At 48.3% G+C, this 21654-nt stretch overlaps 1 protein-coding gene across 1 annotated transcript; it reads left to right on the plus strand.

Moving 5' to 3' along the window:
• The first annotated feature begins 617 nt into the window (after positions 1–617).
• On the plus strand, positions 618–18817 carry LOC120031432 (polypeptide N-acetylgalactosaminyltransferase 1). Its single transcript, XM_038977182.1, has 6 exons — positions 618–734; positions 3639–3819; positions 12648–12787; positions 12870–12968; positions 15195–15329; positions 18106–18817. The coding sequence occupies exons 1-6, from the start codon at positions 627–629 to the stop codon at positions 18250–18252; spliced, it is 810 nt and encodes a 269-aa protein (XP_038833110.1). The 5' UTR covers positions 618–626; the 3' UTR covers positions 18253–18817.
• The last annotated feature ends 2837 nt before the right edge of the window (positions 18818–21654 follow it).

Here is a 21654-nt window from a genome sequence, read left to right on the forward strand (position 1 = left end):
CCCCCTCTCTCCCTCCCCTCCTCTCTCTCTCTCTCTCCCTCCCCTCCTCTCTCTCCCTCTCTCCCTCCCTCCCCTCTCTCTCCCTCCCCTCCTCTCTCTCTCCACTCCCCTCCCGTCTCTCTCCCTCCCCTCCTCTCTCTCCCCCTCGCTCTCTCTCTCTCCCCTCCTCCCTCTCTCCCTCCCCTCCTCTCTCTCTCCCCCTCGCTCTCTCTCTTCCCTCCCCTCCTTCCTCCCTCTCTCTTCCCTCCCCTCCCCTCCTCTCTCTCCCCTCCCCTCCCCTCTCTCTCCCTCCCCTCCTCTCTCTCTCCCTCCCCTCTCTCTCTCTCTCCCCTCCCCTCCCCTCCTCCCTCTCTCGCTCCCCTCCTCTCTCTCCCCTCCCCTCCCCTCTCTCTCCCTCTCTCCCTCCTCTCTCTCTCCCTCCCCTCTCTCTCTCCCCTCCCCTCTCTCTCCCTCCCCTCCTCTCTCTCTCCCTCTCTCCCTCCCCTCTCTCTCTCTCCACTCCCCTCCCCTCTCTCTCCCTCTCTCCCTCCCCTCCCCTCTCTCTCCCTCCCCTCTCTCTCTCTCCACTCCCCTCCCCTCTCTCTCCCTCTCTCCCTCCCCTCCTCTCTCTCTCCAGGACTCCTACCATGGCCGGTGGGTTGTTTTCTATAGACAGAGATTATTTCCAGGAGATAGGGACGTATGACGCAGGTATGGACATTTGGGGAGGAGAGAACCTGGAGATCTCCTTTAGGGTGAGTACACACATACACGGGGCACGCACACATACACAGGTCATGCAAGCACACACACACATACACACACACACCAGGGATGCAAACTAGTCACCTTTTGGTGAAATTCACCGTTTTGAATCCAAAATAGGCGACCTACGTGAATCGTGTAGATCAGCTGAGAAAAGTTTGGGAGGGGGAGCTTTGGATCACTACTGGCTGTAAGCGAACGAGCGATTCGCGTTTGTAAGCGAATGAGCGATGCGCGTTTGGAGCAATTCTGTCTGTGTCCAAGGCTCAGCCAAGCATTCACATAACAACAGAATGCAGCACGCGACTGAAGAGAGAAGAGACAACCAATTTGCTGGTTACAGAATCAGGGCGCTCTGAAAGACAGCAGTAGGGTGCAGAGGCAGTTTGCCAGTTACAGCAGCGCGTCCCCTGAACGATAACGAAAAGATAGGTGAGAAGCCGGGTGATGAAGCGTACTTCATGAGCTGTAACCGAAAAACAACTGGCATTTTTAACCGAAAAACAACTGGCATTTGGAAAGTTTGAGGTGAGAGAGAAAGTGTGGTGGAACAAGTATTGTTAGCGTTGTTAAGTATCTTGCTATAGTAGCTGGATGGAATTCTCCGTTAGCTAGCCAGAGAAATGTTGAGAAACATTAGCCAACTTAGCTGATCAAATTATTGAGTTTATTGTGTGAAAATTAGCTGGCTAATAAAGTCAGACAGCTAGCGTAAACTCGTACATCGTCTTGGTCCGTACAATTGCCCTTATTTTAGCGCCCCAAAAACGTAATACTTCCAGATCAACTGTAATGTCAATACCATTGTAAGGCACAATTTCTCCCCTTTCCAAAAAAATCAATTACATGACCTAAACGCTGCCCGTTTCTGCATAATTCAAGCAGGCAATGAGCCCCGTCGGGTCTTTTTTTTTTTTAAAGTGGGGAAGCGAAACTAATGCGTGTTAGTGAGAAGGACAGATGTCGGGTGGGAAAATTGCTTTTTTCACTCGATCTGTCCAACTTATCACCTTATCGCTTCTAGAATGTAAATAAAACACTATAAAGAGTTTATATAATGTGTCATTACATACCTATTTGAAGGTTTGTGTCGAATTTGAATCAGGTTTTTAGGGCGGTGCTAAAGTGATCTTAGAAGTAAACAGCGGCTTTGAGAATGATGATGCATGCAATGATGACGCAAAAAATGACTAGGTATCCCCCTTACCCCTGTCACTGTCCATTTCTTGTTTTTAAACGATGAGAGAAGTGCTACACCTGGTGGAGAGAGATTGTAAGACAGAAATAGTTGCTTTATGCGTGCTGTACGTTACGACATGACACGCCACGATGTAACGGAGGGTCAGTTTTTGTAATTTTTCTCCAATACTATAGAGCCATTACCATGTCGATCAACGCTTGAATAGAAACCTAGTTCACCCCCCCGATTCTGAAGTCAACACAGTCCCATTAGTTTTCTTTGTAGCCTCGTTTGAATGTCGCGGTTACGCACATTTGTACGGAATGGGGTGAGTTTACGTTAGCTAGCTAACGTTACAACATCAGATGAGCTAACGTTAGTAACCTAACCAATTCGCTATGGTATTAATTGGTACTCCTTGCCGTTCCTCAAGTTATAACGCGTTAGTTGCTTACTGGACCCTGGCAATCTGTGTGAAATGTTAACTAGCTACTGAACTAACTATTATCTGTGAACTAATGTTTTCCCTCTACAGTATGTGGTTAATTTTCAGAATGAGAGAATATGGTGAAAATGAGGCGTTGCTTGTTAAACAAGTGGATTCAGGGATAAAGTGTAGCTGGAGCTGGGCCTGACTTAAGCTGGAGGCCAATAGAGGTGGAAGAAACGCCACACACTTTCCCTTCAATACAGTGGATAAAAGGGGTACGCCAGGTGTACTCTCTGCCTGAAAGAGATTAATTATGCCAACAAAGGGTATCATGCTCTGCTGGCACATTGTAGAACAGATGTCCACAGGCAGAACGTGTACAATGTAATAACATGCAGTGTAGCCCAAAGATATTGCTTTTGTTGTGTTGAACTTGACAGTAACACCTTTGTGTGGGTGAAGGGGGGGATTATTAAATGTTTTACTCAGTGAACGTTATTTTAGCACACATGTAGCCTTGTGCCCTTGATCGATATCTACTATAGTGACCACTACAACAGAGAAAAATAGAATGCCTGTTTGTTTCATTATATTTCTACTTTAAGATGTTTTTCCCAAAGTGCAATATTTAGATGTGTGTGGTCGCACGCATTCTATTATAAAGGCTGTCATGGTAACAATCATTCTATTATAAAGGCTGTCATAGTAACAAGCATTCTATTATAAAGGCTGTCATGGTAACAAGTGTTCTATTATAAAGGCTGTCATGGTAACAAGTGTTCTATTATAAAGGCTGTCATGGTAACAAGTGTTCTATTATAAAGGCTGTCATAGTAACAAGCATTCTATTATAAAGGCTGTCATGGCTAACTGCAATATTAGTGTATTGTTTTTTCTCAACACTGGAGTGTCATTTGCAGTAAAGTCTAGACAACAAATAACATTGGATTGTTTTCCTTACATGTTTTAGCTGTGAGTTAGGTTCACATGAACCACTTTTTATTTGACACACAGAGACTGATCATGTAGATCATATTCTGTGTTGTTTAATTAGTTCAAACCTGCATTTCCACCTAGCAGGGATTTTTTTAATGTTTCAGTGGGGGTGGCACCTTTTTGGGCCCTCAACAGTTTGCATCCCTGACACACACGCTCACACACACACACACACACACACACACACACACACACACACACACACACACACACACACACACACACACACACACACAGGCACGCACAGGGCTATGTAGTTGTAACATGAGTGTTTCTGGTGTGTTGTAGATCTGGCAGTGCGGGGGGACGTTGGAGATCGTGACGTGTTCTCACGTGGGTCACGTGTTCCGGAAGGCCACGCCCTACACGTTTCCAGGAGGAACGGGTCAGATCATCAATAAGAACAACAGACGCCTGGCCGAGGTCTGGATGGACCAGTTCAAAAACTTCTTCTACATCATCTCCCCTGGTGAGTCTGAGTGAGGGGCGAGGGCTGCTGTGTGTCTGGGGGCTGTTTCAAAACAGAAGCCAGATATGTATTCTCCAATCAATCAATCAATCAAATGTATTTATAAAGCCCTTTTTACATCAGCAGTTGTCACAAAGTGCTTGTACAGATACTCAGCCTAAAACCCCAAACAGCAATGCAGATGTAGAAGCACGGTGGTTAGGAAAAACTCCCTAGAAAGGCCAGAACCTAGGAAGAAACCTAGAGAGGAACCAGGCTATGAGGGGTGGCCAGTCCTCTTCTGGCTGTGCCTGGTGGAGATTATAACAGAACATGGCCATTAAGGCCAGATTGTTCTTCAAGATGTTCAAACATTCATAGATGACCAGCAGGGTCAAATAATAATAATCACAGTGGTTGTAGAGGGTGCAACAGGTCAGCACCTCAGGAGTAAATGTCAGTTGGCTTTTCATAGCCGATCATTCAGAGTTAGAGACAGCAGGTGCGGTAGAGAGAGAGAGTCGAAAACAGCAGGTCCAGGACAAGGCAGCACGTCCAGTGAACAGGTCAGGGTTCCATAGCCGCAGGCAGAACAGTTGAAACTGGAGCAACAGCATGACCAGGTGGACTGGGGACAGCAAGGAGTCATCAGACCAGGTAATCCTGAGGCATGGTCCTAGGGCTCAGGTCCTCTGAGAGAAGAGAGAGAGAGAGAAAGGGGGAGAGAGAGAATTAGAGGGAGCATACTTAAATTCACACAGGACGCCGGATAAGACAGGAAAATTTCTCCAGATTCCCCCGATAAACTATTGCAGCATAATTACTGGAGGCTGAGATAGGAGGGGTCGGGAGACACAGTGGCCCCGTCCAACTATACCCCCGGACAGGGCCAACCAGGCAGGATATAACCCCACCTTCTTTGCCAAAGCACAGCCCCCATTAGCAATGTGATGTTGCCGTGGTGACCTGAAAGAGCGAGGCGACGGGGGGGAGGGGCAGAATAGTTTCACGCTACACAGCCTCTATTAACCTTGCCATCTCACCACAGACACACACACCCCTGCACAGATCAGGTAGAGGACAGACAAGAACAAGGACAAAGGTTCACCTCTCTTCCACTAACAGGAAGTTTAGTGTTCACTGCTTCCCCTTACTTTAATAACAATCCCTAATCCAGAGAAGTAGATATCAAACACACTATGAGAAACATGTTTGTAAGATTCTTCCAGTCCTTTGGGTAGTTGGTGATTGTGACCATGGTGAGGTGTGTTGGGTGTTTTCCACCACTACATAGAGTAGCCAGTCAAATAGAAGAGTAGCCAGCCAGGCCAAAGCAGCTCTATTGTGGTGCTCTCTGGTACATTGTAACAACTTGATTCCATCTGAAATACACAGCCAAAATATTGAGTACTTTATCGAGTTTATGTCCCAGATTGGAAAAAATGTGTTGCGGTATTATGCAGAAAGACATGACTTTGCAATTTAAATGACAACAAAAGGATGAATTCAGTGTATTGTTCCTTGTGTTGGTATTGTTAGTTGTCTAGGTCTAGGCCTATATGATCAGGACTATTTTCTAAGTAGGAGAACATTAAACCTTTTTTAGCATTTAACCAGTGTTCTCTTGATTTAAAGTGTTATTTACACTTTTACTACAACATATGAATTGCCACAATTATATTTGTTCTTCAAATTATGTATTTTATTAAAACAGAAACCCACATTATCTTGAAAAATATATTTAAGGTTTTGTTTTTCCAGGTTTCCATTTTCCCCGTTTTCACTCTCAAAATCACATTGGATGTTCTAAATCCATAACAATGCTTAAACCACATCAGGAGACCACTTTTGAGGTCTGGGATAAATCTGATACTTGTTTTTTTGGGGTGTATTTACCCTCTAATTCAAGTGTACACCTAGAAAGAGGCTGTTGTTGAGCAGGGTTTTTGTAGCCACATATGATGGTAGATAAAACAATACCCACTGGGTTGATGAAAATAATCCTGATATCATTCTGCCAGGTCAGCATAGGCTACTTTGTAGTTAACATGTAATTGAGAAGTTTTTTGGGAGCCTTTCCATCTACCAGAAGACATTAGCTTCATCGCTAACGGCTACACAAAGTGGTAGACTCGTGCACTGCAGAAACAGACAGGGGCATTCTCGTTGCCTCTTGACTTAGAAAGTTGCAGGAAATACGAATCACTGATGCATTCTGTTCCTGTCTTATGATAATTTGGGGGAAGTTAATTAATTTATCTGCAGATAATTGCCAAAAAGCCTAGGCCTACCAGTAGCCTATACAAATTAGGGAGCCAAATGAACGTCTCTCCGACGCCATTGTCACGTTCCTGACCTGTTTTCTGTTGTTTGGTATGTGTTTATTGGTCAGGGCGTGAGTTTTGGGTGGGCAGTCTATGTTTTCTGTTTCTATGTTGGTTTTGGGTTGCCTGGTATGGCTCTCAATTAGAGGCAGGTGTTTGACGTTTCCTCTGATTGAGAGTCATATTAAGGTAGGTTGTTCTCACTGTTTGTTTGTGGGTGATTGTCGTCCGTGTCTGTGTCTGCGCACCACACGGGACTGTAGCGGTTGTTCGTTCGTTTGTAATAGTCTGTACCTGTTCCTACGTGCTTCGTGTTGTATGTAAGTTGTCATGGTTTAGGTCAGTCTACATTCGTTTTTGTTATTTTGTATTTCTAAGTGTTATTTCGTGTTTCGTCGTTTTTGTTTAATAAATCATTATGAATTCACACCCCGCTGCACGTTGGTCCAATCCTTGCTACTCCTCTTCGGACGAAGAGAAGGAGGAAGCCCGTTACAGAATCACCCACCAAACCCGGATCAAGCAGCGGGTTAACGGACAGCGCACGAAGCAGGATTTCTGGTCTTGGGAGGAGATCATAGAAGGAAAAGGACCATGGGCTAAAGTTGAAGTGAATCGCCGCCCATGGGAACAGCTGGAGGCAGCTCGGAGAGCGGAGGAAACCGGAGAGAGGAACCGGCGTTATGAGGGGACGCGTCTAGCACGGAAGCCCGAAAAGCCCGCAAGTACAACCCAAAAATTTCTTGGGGGGGGGCTAAGAGGTAGTGGGTCTAGGGCAGGTAGGAGACCTGCGCCCACTTCCCAGGCTAACCGTGGAGAGCGGGAGTACGGGCAGACACCGTGTTACGCAGTAGAGCGCACGGTGTCTCCTGTACGTGTGCATAGCCCGGTGCGGGTTATTCCACCTCCTCGCACTGGTAGGGCTAGATTGAGCATTGAGCCAAGTGCCATGAAGCCGGCTCTACATATCTGGCCACCAGTACGTCTCCTTGGGCCGGCTTACATGGCACCAGCCTTACGCATGGTGTCCCCGGTTCGCCTACATAGCCCGGTGCGGGTTATTCCACCTCCCCGCACTGGTCAGGCGACGGGGAGTATACAACCAGGTAAGGTTGGGCAGGTTCAGTGTTCAAGGGAGCCAGTACGCCTACACGGTCCGGTATATCCGGCGCCACCTTCCCGCCCCAGCTCAGTACCACCAGTGCCTACACCACGCACCAGGCTTCCAGTGCGTCTCCAGAGCCCTGTTCCTCCTCCACGCACTCTCCCTGTGGTGCGTGTCTCAAGCTCAGTGCCTCCAGTTTCGGCACCACGCATCAAGCCTCCTGTGCGTCTCCAGAGCCCTGTACGCACTGTTCCTTCTCCCCGCACTCGCCCTGAGGTGCGTGCCGTCAGCCCGGTACCTCCAGTTCCGGCACCACGCACCAGGCCTACTGTGCGCCTCAGCAGGGCAGAGCCATCTGTCGGCCCAGCACCGTCTGAGCCATCTGTCTGCCCAGCGCCGTCTGAGCCATCCGTCTGCCCAGCTCCGTCTGAGCCATCCGTCTGCCCAGCGCCGTCTGAGCCATCCGTCTGCCCAGCGCCTTCTGAGCCATCCGTCTGCCACGAGCCATTAGAGCCGCCCGTCTGTCCCAAGCCATTAGAGCCGTCCGTCAGTCAGGAGCCGCTAGAGCCGTCCGTCAGTCAGGAGCTGCCAGAGCCGCCAGCCAGTCAGGAGCTGCCAGAGCCGCCAGCCAGTCAGGAGCTGCCAGAGCCGCCAGCCAGTCAGGAGCTGCCAGAGCCGCCAGCCAGTCAGGAGCTGCCAGAGCCGCCAGCCAGTCAGGAGCTGCCAGAGCCGCCAGACAGTCATGAGCTGCCCTACAGTCATGAGCTGCCCTACAGTCATGAGCTGCCCTACAGTCATGAGCTGCCCTCCAGTCATGAGCTGCCCTCCAGTCATGAGCTGCCCTCCAGTCATGAGCTGCCCTCCAGTCATGAGCTGCCCTCCAGTCATGAGCTGCCCTACAGTCATGAGCTGCCCTCCAGTCATGAGCTGCCCTACAGTCATGAGCTGCACTACAGTCATGAGCTGCCCTCCAGTCATGAGCTGCCACTCAGTCCGGAGCTGCCACTCAGTCCGGAGCTGCCACTCAGTCCGGAGCTGCCACTCAGTCCGGAGCTGCCACCCAGTCCGGAGCTGCCACCCAGTCCGGAGCTGCCACCCAGTCCGGAGCTGCCACTCAGTCCGGAGCTGCCATTAGTACAGAGTTGTCCCTCTGTCCTAAGCTACCTCTCTGTCCGGAGCTACCTCTCTGTCCGGAGCTACCTCTCTGTCCGGAGCTACCTCTCTGTCCTGAGCTACCTCTCTGTCCTGAGCTACCTCTCTGTCCTGAGCTACCTCTCTGTCCTGAGCTGTCTCCTCTATGTAGGAGGGGCCTTAGTGAAGGTTCCTGGACCATGGTCGGGGGCGAGGGTCGCCACTCAAAGGACGCTAAGGAGGGGGACAAAGACAGTGGTGGAGTGGTGTCCTCGTCCACCGCCGGAGCCGCCACCGCGGACAGATGCCCACCCAGACCCTCCCCTTGAGTTGTAGGGGTGCGCCCGGAGTTCGCACCTTGAGGGGGGGGTTCTGTCACGTTCCTGACCTGTTTTCTGTTGTTTGGTATGTGTTTATTGGTCAGGGCGTGAGTTTTGGGTGGGCAGTCTATGTTTTCTGTTTCTATGTTGGTTTTGGGTTGCCTGGTATGGCTCTCAATTAGAGGCAGGTGTTTGACGTTTCCTCTGATTGAGAGTCATATTAAGGTAGGTTGTTCTCACTGTTTGTTTGTGGGTGATTGTCGTCCGTGTCTGTGTCTGCGCACCACACGGGACTGTAGCGGTTGTTCGTTCGTTTGTAATAGTCTGTACCTGTTCCTACGTGCTTCGTGTTGTATGTAAGTTGTCATGGTTTAGGTCAGTCTACATTCGTTTTTGTTATTTTGTATTTCTAAGTGTTATTTCGTGTTTCGTCGTTTTTGTTTAATAAATCATTATGAATTCACACCCCGCTGCACGTTGGTCCAATCCTTGCTACTCCTCTTCGGACGAAGAGAAGGAGGAAGCCCGTTACAGAATCACCCACCAAACCCGGATCAAGCAGCGGGTTAACGGACAGCGCACGAAGCAGGATTTCTGGTCTTGGGAGGAGATCATAGAAGGAAAAGGACCATGGGCTAAAGTTGAAGTGAATCGCCGCCCATGGGAACAGCTGGAGGCAGCTCGGAGAGCGGAGGAAACCGGAGAGAGGAACCGGCGTTATGAGGGGACGCGTCTAGCACGGAAGCCCGAAAAGCCCGCAAGTACAACCCAAAAATTTCTTGGGGGGGGGCTAAGAGGTAGTGGGTCTAGGGCAGGTAGGAGACCTGCGCCCACTTCCCAGGCTAACCGTGGAGAGCGGGAGTACGGGCAGACACCGTGTTACGCAGTAGAGCGCACGGTGTCTCCTGTACGTGTGCATAGCCCGGTGCGGGTTATTCCACCTCCTCGCACTGGTAGGGCTAGATTGAGCATTGAGCCAAGTGCCATGAAGCCGGCTCTACATATCTGGCCACCAGTACGTCTCCTTGGGCCGGCTTACATGGCACCAGCCTTACGCATGGTGTCCCCGGTTCGCCTACATAGCCCGGTGCGGGTTATTCCACCTCCCCGCACTGGTCAGGCGACGGGGAGTATACAACCAGGTAAGGTTGGGCAGGTTCAGTGTTCAAGGGAGCCAGTACGCCTACACGGTCCGGTATATCCGGCGCCACCTTCCCGCCCCAGCTCAGTACCACCAGTGCCTACACCACGCACCAGGCTTCCAGTGCGTCTCCAGAGCCCTGTTCCTCCTCCACGCACTCTCCCTGTGGTGCGTGTCTCAAGCTCAGTGCCTCCAGTTTCGGCACCACGCATCAAGCCTCCTGTGCGTCTCCAGAGCCCTGTACGCACTGTTCCTTCTCCCCGCACTCGCCCTGAGGTGCGTGCCGTCAGCCCGGTACCTCCAGTTCCGGCACCACGCACCAGGCCTACTGTGCGCCTCAGCAGGGCAGAGCCATCTGTCGGCCCAGCACCGTCTGAGCCATCTGTCTGCCCAGCGCCGTCTGAGCCATCCGTCTGCCCAGCTCCGTCTGAGCCATCCGTCTGCCCAGCGCCGTCTGAGCCATCCGTCTGCCCAGCGCCTTCTGAGCCATCCGTCTGCCACGAGCCATTAGAGCCGCCCGTCTGTCCCGAGCCATTAGAGCCGTCCGTCAGTCAGGAGCCGCTAGAGCCGTCCGTCAGTCAGGAGCTGCCAGAGCCGCCAGCCAGTCAGGAGCTGCCAGAGCCGCCAGCCAGTCAGGAGCTGCCAGAGCCGCCAGCCAGTCAGGAGCTGCCAGAGCCGCCAGCCAGTCAGGAGCTGCCAGAGCCGCCAGCCAGTCAGGAGCTGCCAGAGCCGCCAGACAGTCATGAGCTGCCCTACAGTCATGAGCTGCCCTACAGTCATGAGCTGCCCTACAGTCATGAGCTGCCCTCCAGTCATGAGCTGCCCTCCAGTCATGAGCTGCCCTCCAGTCATGAGCTGCCCTCCAGTCATGAGCTGCCCTCCAGTCATGAGCTGCCTTACAGTCATGAGCTGCCCTCCAGTCATGAGCTGCCCTACAGTCATGAGCTGCACTACAGTCATGAGCTGCACTACAGTCATGAGCTGCCCTCCAGTCATGAGCTGCCACTCAGTCCGGAGCTGCCACTCAGTCCGGAGCTGCCACTCAGTCCGGAGCTGCCACCCAGTCCGGAGCTGCCACCCAGTCCGGAGCTGCCACCCAGTCCGGAGCTGCCACTCAGTCCGGAGCTGCCATTAGTTCCAGAGTTGTCCCTCTGTCCTAAGCTACCTCTCTGTCCGGAGCTACCTCTCTGTCCGGAGCTACCTCTCTGTCCGGAGCTACCTCTCTGTCCTGAGCTACCTCTCTGTCCTGAGCTACCTCTCTGTCCTGAGCTACCTCTCTGTCCTGAGCTGTCTCCTCTATGTAGGAGGGGCCTTAGTGAAGGTTCCTGGACCATGGTCGGGGGCGAGGGTCGCCACTCAAAGGACGCTAAGGAGGGGGACAAAGACAGTGGTGGAGTGGTGTCCTCGTCCACCGCCGGAGCCGCCACCGCGGACAGATGCCCACCCAGACCCTCCCCTTGAGTTGTAGGGGTGCGCCCGGAGTTCGCACCTTGAGGGGGGGGTTCTGTCACGTTCCTGACCTGTTTTCTGTTGTTTGGTATGTGTTTATTGGTCAGGGCGTGAGTTTTGGGTGGGCAGTCTATGTTTTCTGTTTCTATGTTGGTTTTGGGTTGCCTGGTATGGCTCTCAATTAGAGGCAGGTGTTTGACGTTTCCTCTGATTGAGAGTCATATTAAGGTAGGTTGTTCTCACTGTTTGTTTGTGGGTGATTGTCGTCCGTGTCTGTGTCTGCGCACCACACGGGACTGTAGCGGTTGTTCGTTCGTTTGTAATAGTCTGTACCTGTTCCTACGTGCTTCGTGTTGTATGTAAGTTGTCATGGTTTAGGTCAGTCTACATTCGTTTTTGTTATTTTGTATTTCTAAGTGTTATTTCGTGTTTCGTCGTTTTTGTTTAATAAATCATTATGAATTCACACCCCGCTGCACGTTGGTCCAATCCTTGCTACTCCTCTTCGGACGAAGAGAAGGAGGAAGCTCGTTACAGCCATTCGGTAGGCTACAGACTGACGAGCTGAAAGTCTTTATCGTCACTGTCTGGCAAGCCTTGACATGCTAGGAAAGAAAACCTAGGAAATCCTTTGGTTGACTTGTCACGATGCGACACCATGGACATATAACCATGTTGAATGGCAAAAGGATGTAGGAGATTGAATTTATTCAGTCAGTTCGACACCTTTTATAAACTAGTCAACACTTGCTGTTCAGTTGTCAATCAACACACAGTAAATAGCCTAGGCCGCTCCCTGTGGCTGGCTGTGAAACGCAAAAGAAAATCAATGATTTTGTGTCAGTAAACAATAATTAGGCTAAGTCATGGATTTCCACTCATCGTTACCACTTACAGTACATGGGACATGCAAATTCACGAGAATCATGCTCTCTCCCACAGGTGTAAAGAAATTCGACTGCAACCAGAAATCTGTAGGCTATATAATGACGAGATGCTCATGTCTCCTCCCTACCAATGGGAGTCGTTGTCCCAAAGGTGGGAAGGCAGGCGACAAGCTTAGGTCCAAAATAAGACCATAGAAAAGCTTTGGACAGATTTTGGCGAGTGTGAAACCTCTCGCTTTGCCTTTTCCTCTCTGCTGCATTTCCCTGTCATCACTCACTTTGTGACTGACCGGCGCCTGTCCTAGAAATAGATCGCTAGAAGATACATATCGTTCATTCTAGCGGGGGAGGGCTCGATGGACTAGCGAATTGAAAGTTTTAAATGAAAAGTAGCCTAGTTAATATGAAGTGGAAAATGTAGCTGGCTGAAAATGAGTCTGTAACCGGCTGATTAGCCGACAGCTGACACTAATGGAAAACACTGTGTTTCAGGTGTGACGAAGGTGGACTATGGTGACATCACGTCTCGCTCATCTCTGAGACAGAAGCTGCAGTGTAAACCTTTCAGCTGGTACCTGGAGAACGTCTATCCTGACTCCCAGATACCACGACACTACTACTCACTGGGAGAGGTGCACCCACGTTAAACATACAACACACACTAAACACACACACCTTCAATCAGTGATAATTGTTGGTTGTGTGTTCTGTCAGATCCGTAACGTGGAGACTAACCAGTGTCTGGACAACATGGCCCGGAAGGAGAACGAGAAAGTTGGCATCTTCAACTGCCATGGCATGGGAGGAAACCAGGTAATTAGAACTGCCATGGCATGGGAGGAAACCAGGTAACTAGAACTGCCATGGCATGAGAGGAAACCAGGTAACTTGAACTGCCATGGCATGAGAGGAAACCAGGTAACTAGAACTGCCATGGCATGGGAGGAAACCAGGTAACTAGAACTGCCATGGCATGGGAGGAAACCAGGTAACTAGAACTGCCATGGCATGAGAGGAAACCAGGTAACTTGAACTGCCATGGCATGAGAGGAAACCAGGTAACTAGAACTGCCATAGCATGGGAGGAAACCAGGTAACTAGAACTGCCATAGCATGGGAGGAAACCAGGTAACTAGAACTGCCATGGCATGGGAGGAAACCAGGTATCTAGAACTGCCATGGCATGGGAGGAAACCAGGTAACTAGAACTGCCATGGCATGGGAGGAAACCAGGTAACTAGAACTGCCATGGCATGGGAGGAAACCAGGTATCTAGAACTGCCATGGCATGGGAGGAAACCAGGTATCTAGAACTGCCATGGCAAGGGAGGAAACCAGGTATCTAGAACTGCCATGGCATGGGGGGGAACCGGGTATCTAGAACTGCCATGGCATGGGAGGAAACCAAGTATCTAGAACTGCCATGGCATGGGAGGAAACCAGGTATCTAGAACTGCCATGGCATGGGAGGAAACCAGGTATCTAGAACTGCCATGGCATGAGAGGAAACCAGGTATCTAGAACTGCCATGGCATGGGAGGAAACCAGGTAACTAGAACTGCCATGGCATGGGAGGAAACCTGGTATCTAGAACTGCCATGGCATGGGAGGAAACCTGGTATCTAGAACTGCCATAGCATGGGAGGAAACCAGGTATCTAGAACTGCCATGGCATGGGAGGAAACCAGGTATCTAGAACTGCCATGGCATGGGAGGAACCAGGTATCTAGAACTGCCATAGCATGGGAGGAAACCAGGTATCTAGAACTGCCATGGCATGAGAGGAAACCAGGTATCTAGAACTGCCATGGCATGGGAGGAAACCAGGTTTCTAGAACTGCCATGGCATGGGAGGAAACCAGGTATCTAGAACTGCCATGGCATGGGAGGAAACCAGGTAACTAGAACTGCCATGGCATGGGAGGAAACCAGGCAACTAGAACTGCCATGGCATGGGAGGAAACCAGGTAATTAGAACTGCCATGGCATGGGAGGAAACCAGGTAATTAGAACTGCCATGGCATGGGAGGAAACCAGGTAACTAGAACTGCCATGGCATGGGAGGAAACCAGGTAACTAGAACTACCATGGCATGGGAGGAAACCAGGTAATTAGAACTGCCATGGCATGGGAGGAAACCAGGCAACTAGAACTGCCATGGCATGGGAGGAAACCAGGTTTCTAGAACTGCCATGGCATGGGAGGAAACCAGGTATCTAGAACTGCCATGGCATGGGAGGAAACCAGGTAACTAGAACTGCCATGGCATGGGAGGAAACCAGGCAACTAGAACTGCCATGGCATGGGAGGAAACCAGGTAATTAGAACTGCCATGGCATGGGAGGAAACCAGGTAATTAGAACTGCCATGGCATGGGAGGAAACCAGGTAACTAGAACTGCCATGGCATGGGAGGAAACCAGGTAACTAGAACTACCATGGCATGGGAGGAAACCAGGTAATTAGAACTGCCATGGCATGGGAGGAAACCAGGCAACTAGAACTGCCATGGCATGGCATGGGAGGAAACCAGGTAATTAGAACTGCCATGGCATGGGAGGAAACCAGGTAATTAGAACTGCCATGGCATGGGAGGAAACCAGGTAACTAGAACTGCCATGGCATGAGAGGAAACCAGGTAACTAGAACTGCCATGGCATGGGAGGAAACCAGGTAATTAGAACTGCCATGGCATGGGAGGAAACCAGGTAACTAGAACTGCCATGGCATGGGAGGAAACCAGGTAATTAGAACTGCCATGGCATGGGAGGAAACCAGGTAATTAGAACTGCCATGGCATGGGAGGAAACCAGGTATCTAGAACTGCCATGGAATGGGAGGAAACCAGGTAACTAGAACTCCGTAACTGATCAACTGAGGACAGGACAACAGTAGTAAGATTACCTTGACAAACATTAACCTGAGCAACCTGCAACCTGAGCAACTTCTCTGACCTCAGAGGAGAGAGATACAATGTAAATGACATAAGAGAGAGAGAGAGGTCTCTTGTCTTCCCGTCTGACCGTGTCGTCCCCTGCAGGTGTTCAGCTACACGGCCAATAAAGAGATCAGGACAGATGACCTGTGTCTAGACGTGTCCAAACTCAACGGTCCTGTCATGATGCTCAAGTGTCATCACCTCAAAGGAAACCAGCTCTGGGAGTATGACCCCATGGTATGTCTGTCTGTCAACAGTAAACAACCTATCCTTGTCTTTTCTTACTGCCACTGACTCATATTGTAATTAATTATAAGACATATTTCATAGAAATCTGGAAACACTTGACAGTTACTTTAAGGTAGCTAGGTAAAACAACAGCACAGTCAGCAGGGACTGTGCTGTTGTTTTACCTAGCTACCTTAAAGTAACTGTCAAGTGTTTCCAGATTTCTATGAAATATGTCTTATAATTAATTACAATATGAGTGAAATATATAGTTTTCCTTCCAATTTTTTATTTATGAAGTATGATAAAACACAGATTTTCTGTATTGGAATGGTGTGGCCTTACCCCAAAAACTGAAGGGTGTGGGCGTATACAAGTCAATAAAATGATTCACGCGAGTAGATCGCTGATTGGCCAGCGCATCCTCAGGAGGATGACGTCATCATCAATGAGGAAATAGCAAGCATTTTTTTTAACTGTCTTTTTGACATACCAGTTTGAAGTGTTTTTTCTTAATTTTAGCTTTGGCCACATACGAATATAGGATGAGTCCACAACATTATATGGGTATGAGTTAACAGAATATTCACTTTTAAAAGTGAGATTTTCACAGGACAGTTACTTTAAGATGAATGCACTTTTAAACTGTAAGTTGCTCTGGGTAAGAACGTCGCTAAATGACTCAAATATATATATTTTTTAATTGCTCTGTCTGTTGTCTCTGTAGAAGTTGACCCAGGTCTGTTTCTGTGTTGTCTCTGTAGAAGTTGACCCAGGTCTGTTTCTGTGTCTGTAGAAGTTGACCCAGGTCTGTTTCTCTGTTGTCTGTAGAAGTTGACCCAGGTCTGTTTCTGTGTTGTGTCTGTAGAAGTTGACCCAGGTCTGTTTCTGTGTTGTGTCTGTAGAAGTTGACCCAGGTCTGTTTCTCTGTTGTCTGTAGAAGTTGACCCAGGTCTGTTTCTCTGTTGTGTCTGTAGAAGTTGACCCAGGTCTGTTTCTCTGTTGTCTGTAGAAGTTGACCCAGGTCTGTTTCTGTGTCTGTAGAAGTTGACCCAGGTCTGTTTCTCTGTTGTCTGTAGAAGTTGACCCAGGTCTGTTTCTCTGTTGTCTGTAGAAGTTGACCCAGGTCTGTTTCTCTGTTGTCTCTGTAGAAGTTGACCCAGGTCTGTTTCTCTTTTGTCTCTGTAGAAGTTGACCCAGGTCTGTTTCTCTGTTGTCTGTAGAAGTTGACCCAGGTCTGTTTCTCTGTTGTCTGTAGAAGTTGACCCAGGTCTGTTTCTCTGTTGTGTCTGTAGAAGTTGACCCAGGTCTGTTTCTCTGTTGTCTCTGTAGAAGTTGACCCAGGTCTGTTTCTCTGTTGTCTGTAGAAGTTGACCCAGGTCTGTTTCTGTGTCTGTAGAAGTTGACCCAGGTCTGTTTCTCTGTTGTCTCTGTAGAAGTTGACCCAGGTCTGTTTCTGTGTTGTCTGTAGAAGTTGACCCAGGTCTGTTTCTGTGTCTGTAGAAGTTGACCCAGGTCTGTTTCTGTCTCTGTAGAAGTTGACCCAGGTCTGTTTCTCTGTTGTCTCTGTAGAAGTTGACCCAGGTCTGTTTCTGTGTTGTCTGTAGAAGTTGACCCAGGTCTGTTTCTCCGTTGTCTCTGTAGAAGTTGACCCAGGTCTGTTTCTCTGTTGTCTGTAGAAGTTGACCCAGGTCTGTTTCTCTGTTGTGTCTGTAGAAGTTGACCCAGGTCTGTTTCTCTGTTGTCTCTGTAGAAGTTGACCCAGGTCTGTTTCTCTGTTGTCTCTGTAGAAGTTGACCTAGGTCTGTTTCTGTGTCTGTAGAAGTTGACCCAGGTCTGTTTCTGTGTCTGTAGAAGTTGACCCAGGTCTGTTTCTCTGTTGTCTGTAGAAGTTGACCCAGGTCTGTTTCTCTGTTGTCTCTGTAGAAGTTGACCCAGGTCTGTTTCTCTGTTGTCTCTGTAGAAGTTGACCCAGGTCTGTTTCTCTGTTGTCTGTAGAAGTTGACCCAGGTCTGTTTCTGTGTCTGTAGAAGTTGACCCAGGTCTGTTTCTCTGTTGTCTGTAGAAGTTGACCCAGGTCTGTTTCTGTGTTGTCTCTGTAGAAGTTGACCCAGGTCTGTTTCTCTGTTGTCTGTAGAAGTTGACCCAGGTCTGTTTCTGTGTTGTGTCTGTAGAAGTTGACCCAGGTCTGTTTCTGTGTCTGTAGAAGTTGACCCAGGTCTGTTTCTCTGTTGTGTCTGTAGAAGTTGACCCAGGTCTGTTTCTGTGTTGTGTCTGTAGAAGTTGACCCAGGTCTGTTTCTGTGTTGTGTCTGTAGAAGTTGACCCAGGTCTGTTTCTGTGTTGTGTCTGTAGAAGTTGACCCAGGTCTGTTTCTGTGTTGTGTCTGTAGAAGTTGACCCAGGTCTGTTTCTGTCTCTGTAGAAGTTGACCCAGGTCTGTTTCTCTGTTGTCTGTAGAAGTTGACCCAGGTCTGTTTCTCTATTGTCTGTAGAAGTTGACCCAGGTCTGTTTCTCTTTTGTCTCTGTAGAAGTTGACCCAGGTCTGTTTCTGTGTTGTGTCTGTAGAAGTTGACCCAGGTCTGTTTCTCTTTTGTCTCTGTAGAAGTTGACCCAGGTCTGTTTCTCTGTTGTCTGTAGAAGTTGACCCAGGTCTGTTTCTCTGTTGTCTGTAGAAGTTGACCCAGGTCTGTTTCTCTTTTGTCTCTGTAGAAGTTGACCCAGGTCTGTTTCTGTGTTGTGTCTGTAGAAGTTAACCCAGGTCTGTTTCTCTGTTGTCTCTGTAGAAGTTGACCCTGATCCACGTCAATAGTAACCAGTGTCTGGACAAGGCCAGTGAGGAGGACAGCCAGGTGCCCAGCGTCAGAGACTGCACACACACTCGCTCTCAACAGTGGCTGCTACGCAACGTCACGCTGCCTGAGATCTTCTGACCGCCGCCCACCCACACACACACACACACACACACACTGACAGAGAGCGAGAGAGTGAGAGGAGGGAAGAGGAGGAGGGCAGAAGGGACAGTCCACGCTGAATGGGATGAAGCAGGCTATCTCTGGGTCCTTCTATGGCGGCTGGAAGAGAGAGAACATGTTTGGACTCAATGGAGGAGAGACATACTTTTATCAAGAGAGACTGGTGATGTTTTAAAGAGAGAGAGAGACCTGCTCCTGGAGAGACATGTTGTTAAAGAGAGAGAGAGAGACTCACAGAGAGAAACAAAGTTCTGTGTTGCTCACACCTTCCATGGACAAGGCAGTCTTCCCAACGCTGCAAACTCATCACTTATGTTTACCTGACTGCCTGTAGTGTGTGCGTGTGTGTGAGCAAGTGCGTCTCAAGTAAAGGTGGCTCATTAGTGATTTTTTTATTACATTTTTTTTCATTGAGTTTGGAAATGAACTCTGGTGAACTCATATGAAGGAAGGGTGTGTGTGTGTGTGTGTGTGTGTGTGTGTGTGTGTGTGTGTGTGTGTGTGTGTGTGTGTGTGTGTGTGTGTGTGTGTGTGTGTGTGTGTGTGTGTGTGTGTGTGTGTGTGTGTGTGTGTGTGTGTGTGTGTGTGTGTGTGTGTGTGTGTGTGTGTGTGTGTGTGTGTTGGGATATACCCTCCTATTGCAGTATTGTATGACTGTGCATGTATGAGGACAGCCGCACCTAGCAGTGTCTGTCTCCCTCTAGTGTTCCTCCCCTGAGTTGCAGCCTAAAGAGAGACTCAGAGAGAGGAGATGGAAACAGAGAGAGAGGGGACTCAACTCTCCAGCGAAGCACCAAGGAACAATGTGCTGAACCACAAACTGAACTGATTCCCTAATTGACAGACCTGCACTCCTACAGACAGATATAGAGACAGAAATAATATGTTTGTGATATACTGAGATTTCTATGTAGACTTTTTTACATGTCTTTGTTTATTACTGTGAGAGTTCCACAGAGCAGCGACTGTAGTTTATCTGTTTATGTCTTTAAGGTAAAGTGTTTAACATAGAGCTAATACGGCTGCTGGTTGACGTTGCCCTTAGCCACAGATCAAGAATCAGCTTACCCTCCCCAAATCCTAACGTTAACCATTATGGGTAGGAAACAGGAACTGATCTTAGATCAGTTTCCGGAGGCAACTTGATCCTCCTCCGCTAATACACACTAGTACACACACGGCCCTGGGCCTCTGCATATCTGATGTGATGGATCTAATGATCACGTACACACATACACAAACAGAAATAAACACACATACACAAACACAGGTTACACACGTACACACATACACAAACAGAAATAAACACACATACAAACACAGGTTACACACGTACACACATACACAAACATAAATACAAACACAGGTTACACACGTACACACATACACAAACATAAATACAAACACAGGTTACACACGTACACATACACAAACAGAAATAAACACACAAGCTGAACTGGACTGTCACTTTAATCTTCTCTATCATATCTTCTTCCTGAAGACGTCCTGATAAAACACTCCAATGGCTCCATCCTCCATGGTGTGTATGTGTGTGTGAAGCACTAACTCCATGCTAACCCCAGCCCGTCATCTCCACTCTTATCAGCACATCAGTTTAATGCGGTTTCTATATCACTGAACAGCACAGTGGAGCTGCATAGACTGACCAGAGGTCAGTTAAGGGCAGTATCTCAGTTTCATATATTGACTTCTATGCTTTGTATCGTTAGAATAATATGGAGGCGGTTCAGGAATGCAGTAAGTGTTTGATCATGAATGTGGGAGACGGATGTAAGGTGTCCTACAGTATCTCACTCCATAACCACACATATCTTTCTGGTCAACACAGACCTCTGTTCATATCACTCCTTTACTTAACATTTCAACACAGACCTCTGTTCATATCACTCCTTTACTTAACATTTCAACAGACCTCTCTGTTCATATCACTCCTTTACTTAACATTTCAACACAGACCTCTCTGTGCATATCACTCCTTTACTTAACATTTCAAAACAGACCTCTCTGTGCATATCACTCCTTTACTTAACATTTCAACACAGACCTCTGTTCATATCACTCCTTTACTTAACATTTCAACACAGAGACCTCTCTGCTCATATCACTCCTTTACTTAACATTTCAACAGACCTCTCTGCTCATATCACTCCTTTACTTAACATTTCAACAGACCTCTCTGCTCATATCACTCCTTTACTTAACATTTCAACACAGAGACCTCTCTGCTCATATCACTCCTTTACTTAACATTTCAACAGACCTCTCTGCTCATATCACTCCTTTACTTAACATTTCAATACAGACCTCTGTTCATATCACTCCTTTACTTAACATTTCAACACAGACCTCTCTGCTCATATCACTCCTTTACTTAACATTTCAACACAGACCTCTGTTCATATCACTCCTTTACTTAACATTTCAACACAGACCTCTCTGTGCATATCACTCCTTTACTTAACATTTCAACACAGACCTCTCTGCTCATATCACTCCTTTACTTAACATTTCAACACAGACCTCTCTGCTCATATCACTCCTTTACTTAACATTTCAACACAGACCTCTGTTCATATCACTCCTTTACTTAACATTTCAACACAGACCTCTCTGCTCATATCACTCCTTTACTTAACATTTCAACACAGACCTCTCTGTGCATATCACTCCTTTACTTAACATTTCAACACAGACCTCTGCTCATATCACTCCTTTACTTAACATTTCAACACAGAGGCCTCTCTGCTCATATCACTCCTTTACTTAATGTTTCACTTATCATTTTGGTTTACCTCTTCTTTTTAGTTTTTTTTGTATCACCCGCTTTTATCAGTTTGCCAGTCTGCGAGATGACGTCTGTCATTAACTATTTCAACCTCCTCTGTTGGGGGAGGGGTTTACACACGGTTCTGACATTTCATTGGCTCATCTTTGCTGTGGAGGTGGGTGGGGGGGGCTTTACTTGACGGATTCATGTTTGATTGAATGACTGTACGATAAAGATGTGTGATTTCTGATTGGTGGGTTTTGACTGAGCCAGGCGAAGACTGTTTGTATGAAGGATCGACTCTTGTCGGGGAGGGGCAGGGTTTGTTTGATTGACAGCTGTATGAGTTCTATCCAGGCTTCCACACTGAGCTGTTTCAAACGTTGTAGAAATAAAAGTCAGAACGTTTACAGAACACCACAACGACAACATGGACTCCTGTCTCTCTCTTTACTCACATATTCATGAGACAACAGATTATCTTGAACTCCGCCCGTGATCACTCCCCCAGTGATCAGTCCACCAGTGATCAGTCCCCCAGTGATCAGTCCATCAGTGATCAGTCCACCAGT

This window comes from Salvelinus namaycush, chromosome 37, assembly GCF_016432855.1.
Source record: "Salvelinus namaycush isolate Seneca chromosome 37, SaNama_1.0, whole genome shotgun sequence".
Lineage (NCBI taxonomy): Eukaryota > Metazoa > Chordata > Actinopteri > Salmoniformes > Salmonidae > Salvelinus > Salvelinus namaycush.